Below are 6,000 nucleotides of genomic sequence, written 5' to 3' on the forward strand. Positions count from 1 at the left end.
GACCTTGGGTGGAGTTACTTTTTCTCTCTGATTTTCACTTTCCTCAACAGTAAAACGACATTATAATAGCATTTATTAACTTTTTAAGGTTGCTTGAGAATTCAGTGAGATAACAACTCAAAAGTACTTTGAATATTTTCTGCCCAGTAAATTCTTAAAAAAGTGGGCTTAAATGTTCATTGTTATTACTACAGCTTTGGTATTCTAATATTCATGGTTTCCTCTACTATGGTTTCTAAAAACTTGTGCTCACATGTCAGCACATTGACTGAATAATATCTATCTTGTGCTTCCCCTATGGGGATGCCCTCTGGATACTTCAGACATTGAGAGGATTGTCACCCTTAATTCTCTTTTCCTGGATTGTAAAAATTCCGCACTGCTGAGACATAAATCTGGTGACTAGATCTACAAAATGTAGAGTGAAAGCATCACTGTCCCCTGGGTACAGAAACCATGAAACCATACTGTTCTCATGCTCCCAAACACAACAGAACCATGGCTTTCACCAAAAGTTTTATTTATGTTTATTTATACAATTTATAAATGTTCATAAATGCAATAAATATAATACATAAATGTCCCACTGTTTTGGTTCCTTTACATGTTAAAATGGAAGTAGTTTTATTATTTGTGCAATTGTTATTGTTTGCCTATGTTTTTTGATGAAGGTTTTACTTATTTATTTATTTATTTAGCTGTGTTGGGTCTTCATTGCTGTGCGCAGGCTTTCTCTAGTTGTGGTGAGTAGGGACTGCTCTTCATTGTGGTACACAGGCTTCTCACTGCGGTGGCTTCTCTTGTTGTGGAGCACAGGCTCTAGGCATGCAGGCTAAAGTAGTTGTGGCACATGGGCTCAGTAGTTGTGATTCGTGGGCTCTAGAGTGCAGAGTCAGTAGGTGTGGCACACAGGCTTAGTTGCTCTGCAGCATGTGGGATTTTCCCGGACCAGGGCTCAAACCCATGTCTCCTGCATTGGCAGGTGGATTCTTAACCATGGAGCCACCAGGGAAGTCCTTGCCTATGTTTTTTGAATAGCCCTTTGGAGCAACTTCCAAAAAGTTCAGATAGACTTTATATATTTAAAATAAACACACATTCACAAACATGCTCATACATACAAACACAAACAGAAAAGGGACCATGATATGCCTAGTAAGAGCAATTTGGAAACCAAAAAGTATTCCTGGCAAGTTTTCTGACTTTGAGATCATATTCTCCTAATCTTTTCCTTTTTATCTGCCTTAAAATTTCAAGTTGAAAAGTCTTAATACTCTTATAAAAACATTTCAGAAAACACTTGAGCTGTCCAAGTTACTACTCTTATAATTGGTCAGCCCAGGAAAACCTTTGCTTGTCTAATAGAAACATTGTTTGGATTCTATTGATTTAATTACTATTATATGAAATGAAAACTACAATATTTCCAGTTACCTTGATAATGTAAACCTAAATATAACTTGTATTTGGATATTTCTGGTGAAGGTACAAATTATTCAAAAACTAAGTGAATGAACCTATTTATTTTCTATGTGGAAATCAAAATTTCCTAGTTCTAAGGGTAAATAAAAACATGTCTTCACAGAAAATATCTATATAAACATCCTATTAACTGTTCTTTTATATTATAGATTTTTTCTTCTTCAATCCAGCTTCCACATTTCTGCCAAACATACAATTCTAAAATATAGTTTGATGATATTTTTTTGGTGACTCACAACATAAAATTCAAAAATGTTTATAGCATGGTCCCAGCTCTCTATCCAACCTTCCCAAAGAGTCCTCCTCCCCTCATTAATATACTTTGTGTTTTAGATGCCAGGAGGCCATTAACTGTTCTAATACATCAAGCATTTTCATGCTGCCCCCACTATATGGAATGACTTCTTTTCCATATGCAGAAAACCTCCATTTTTTAGGGTTCAGTCAAATGTTATCCACATTGTGATTACAAAATTTCCAATATCTTGGAAATTTATTCATATATTATAGGCACATACTGCTATACAATTATGCACATTATTAACCATGCACATGTTGTTAATTTTTATTTCTTGAACTGACATAATATTTGAAAAATCAGTTACGAGTAATGTAATTATATGTGCCATTATTTATGCCTCTGTGAAAAACAAGTGTTCATTTAACTTTTAGAACTACACAAAGGTATGTTTCTAAGTCTTGAAGACATTTCCAAATATGCTTTATATAGCTCTTGTGACTGAAAGAGAACCTTTTAACATATTGATTCAAATGGAAAAAATGCATTGTTGATTATGCTTACAGTATTAAGATATTTACTTACCATCCACCAGTTTTGCAAAGGTGTTTATTGAAATTTTGCTGCTAAATCATCAGTTTCTTGACAACATGAAATGTTCTTGAAAATTCATTAGGAGGTTTGCAATATTATATGTTTAACAAAACCCAATGAAATCATTCATTTAGAAGTTTTTCAAAGGTTCTGCTCCCAAATGTCTTAAGTATAAAAGAACAAACTTTTATAGTGATACACTTAAAAAATTTTTAGAGAATATCAGAAAAACATTTCCAAACATTCATTTTAAAGTTATCTTTTCCTGCCATGAATTCTTTTCAGAAAAACAGTTGTTTTCTTATTCATTGATAAAATAATGTCCTTATCTTGAAAGTGGTGGTTACGTTCATTTAGTTAATTGTCTTCTAGGTAGCCTATGCTGACAGGTCATTTTTCCTTCTAATGTGTCTGAGGAAGAATTCGGACAAAAAGAATAAGTGTTAGCTGTGCCATTTTCTTGTTGTTTGCTTGTGTTTGCACTTAATAATCTATGGTGTTCTTGCAGGATATTTTATAAGCCCTTTGCTGATCATATTACTCTTGGTTTAATTAAAAATAGATAACATGTCTGGTAAACCAGACACATGCAAACTGAAATACACTGGAACCTAAGAAAAGAACTCCAGGATTGCTTATGTTCTAGATATGCCTTGTACAGATACATATAGATCATTAAATCATTGTATGTATCCATTATTATTAAAGTTTATTTCCTTCCTTATTTTTAAAAATAAAACTATTAAATCATTAGAGGAAACCAATAGTTCTTCAATCTACGATTTCATAGAACTCTGTATGCACCTTTGTTACACCTCTTATTACTTAGTATTTTAGTTGGTTACACAGTGACAGAAACTAAAATTTTCTGGGGCAGGGGGTTAATTTTTGAATCTTAATACAGAGCACAGAACTTGTATATGGATAATGATCAACACATTTTTTTTTGTTAAATTGGTGAATAAATTAATGGCTCTTTCCCACTCAAACATAACCACTAAACTATACTTATTAATACAGTTGTATCTGATTTTTGCAGGTACTGGTCCAATATGGCTGAATGAAGTATTTTGTTTTGGGAGAGAATCATCTATTGAAGAGTGTAAAATTAGACAATGGGGTGTGAGAGTCTGTTCACATGCTGAAGATGCCGGGGTCACTTGCAATACATAATGCACCATATTTTCATTCACATTTATGAAATTGCTGCAAAATGATTTTTATTACTTTGCTTCATTAAAATCAGCTTAATGAATATTTAAGAGATTAAGAATTTTGTCCACGGAAAAGGAATATTTAAAAATCAGTGGATAAACATATAAAATACCTTCATAATTACTATATGTCTATATCTGAACCATTCTAACTTCTCTTAAGTTTTCAAATGGAATTTTCTAATATAATGACTTATGTATTGAATATATTGAAGTTTAAAACTTCTAGATTACAAATGCCAGTGATAATGGAAACACATCCCCATCACTGGCTACAATTTATATCTTCACAAGATTACAATTTTTGTCTCCTTTGTAATCTATTTAGTTCATTTTAATGTAATTACTTTCTGAATAATGAGAGGGTTGGAAAGTTTTCTTTTGTGCCAAGGTGGCAAAATCTCCAATCCATACACATTTCTAAAGGAAGAATCTTATCCAGCTCTCAAGATCTCTGTGCAGTAACTTAGCTGTTAGATAGCAATGTTCATGATATGTTTGGGCCATGATGAAAAACTCATCATGTTTTACATGCTCATATATTGAGATGGTCATTAATAACGTGGCTAATAGCATGGTCATTAACAATAACATGTTTATTTGACATGGTCATGTATTGACAGGTTGTTTTTTTTTTAACTGCACTATAAAGTTAGTTGAAAGCAGGACATATGAGAAAAGGCACAGGCCCACCATTGCTATATGTGTCCAGCTAATTAGTGGATCAAAAATATCATTTTCAGCATGGAGCTCAGTTTGCTATGCATTTTAAATTAATATGAGTAATTACTTTGTTACAACTTAGGACACTGTGTTTAAACAGTAAATATATTTACTTATTCCATTTTAACTAACAGCATGCAATGCCTTGAGTGCAGAAGGAGGTTTCAACAACCCTCCTCTCTAGTCTTTCATGAAGTGAGTCAATATTTACAACCAGAGAGAGAGAGGCATCTTTAACCCTAAAGGGTTGATGACCCTGAGCATGCCAAAATAGTGCCAAGTTCACCCTGGAACCCGGTGATTGTGCCCTGCTGTCTAGGTTTACAGGCAGAAAGATCAGTGATTGCTATTGAAATTCAACTAAATCTAATCTCAGCCCTGAAAAATATAATTTTCAAGTTTCGTAAGCCCAACTCAGAGAAACTCGTGATTAGAAAATAGTACTAGTACAGAATGGCTCTACTGTTCTTTCTTTAATGGTGATGAGCAAAAGCATGGGCTTAAGCATTTTTTCATGCCCTGAAATCTCAGCTCAAGATAGTAACCAGATTATAGACTCCCTGCCCTCTCACTTGCAAAGGCAAAATTGTTACCTTGGAATTGGGACTATTGGAAATGGTCTGCTGAAAATGCATTTATTGTGGTACATTCTTCTACTTGTTGAACGTAGGTGATTTTCTCCAGTGGTGTATTTTTGTGATTAAGTGTTGAAGGAGTGCCTCAGCACAGAGCCAATCTGCAAATGCTGGGAGAGGTGGGTTTTGTTGTTATTGTTGTTGTTTTTGTTTGGGTATGTTTGGGTTTTTTTGTAGGGTTCTGTTTGTTTGTTGTTTTAGCTCCTAACATTCAAAAACACTAGCTGAACACAAGCTAAAGAACAGAGTCTTCAGTGACTACCCACAACAAGGAACATAGTCTTTGCAAAATTGTTCAGGGAAGTAACTTTACAAATAGACTCTACAGCCTTCAGCAAACAAATAAACAAACAGAAAAATCCCCAGCAAATCTTTGGGAAGGGGGAGAATCTGCTTTTCACAATTACTGCATTATAATATTCTTATGTCCAGTGTCCAACAACAGCAGTTAAGAAAAAAATCACAAGGCATATAAAGAAACAGGGAAGTATGACCCATTGAAAGGAACAATATAACTTGACAGGAAAAGTCACTGAGGAAGTTTAGGTGTTGGGCTTACTTGACAAAGTCTTTAAAACAACTGCTAAAGTATGCTAAAAAAAAAAGACAAAGGAAACTGAAAACAGTGTACTAACAAAATCAGAATATCAGTAAAGAGAAATTGTTTTACGAAGCCAAAGTGAAATTCTGGATCTGAAAATTACAATTACAAAAATGAAAACTTCACGTGAGGGATTTAACAGTACATTTAAAAAAAAAAGAAGAAGAATTAGCTAATTTGAAGATTGGACAATTGAAGTTATTGAGTCTGAGGATGAAGAAAACATGAAGAAAAGTAAAGTAAGGTACCTGTAGGTTGCCCAAATATGCATTATAGGAGTCCCAGAAATAGCAGAGAATGAGAGAGAGAGAAAGGAGAAGAAGGAGAAGGAGAAGGAGGAGAAAAGGAAGGGAGGGAGGGAGGGAGGAAGGAAGGAAGGAAGGAAAGGTGGGAGGGAGGGAGGAAGGAGAATATCTGAAGAAATAACGTGCAAAACTTCTCAAATTTGATGGAAGATCCAAATATACATATCCAAGAAATTCAACAATATCCAAGTAGGATAGATTCAAAGTA

The 6,000-nt window shown here is 34.1% G+C and overlaps 1 protein-coding gene across 1 annotated transcript in view; it reads left to right on the top strand.

The window, feature by feature from the left end:
- The window catches only part of MSR1 (macrophage scavenger receptor 1), a gene marked incomplete at both ends in the record, with an annotated part of 60,135 nt that extends 56,648 nt beyond the window's left edge, over positions 1–3,487 (top strand). The window contains one exon of the mRNA XM_082863662.1: positions 3,354–3,487. Within this exon, the coding sequence (XP_082719788.1) occupies positions 3,354–3,487 (134 nt within the window). The remainder of the gene's footprint in view (positions 1–3,353) is intronic.
- Positions 3,488–6,000: the final 2,513 nt, after the last annotated feature.

Source organism: Leucopleurus acutus, assembly GCF_964270905.1.
Source record: "Leucopleurus acutus genome assembly, chromosome: 21".
Classification (NCBI taxonomy): Eukaryota; Metazoa; Chordata; class Mammalia; order Artiodactyla; family Delphinidae; genus Leucopleurus; species Leucopleurus acutus.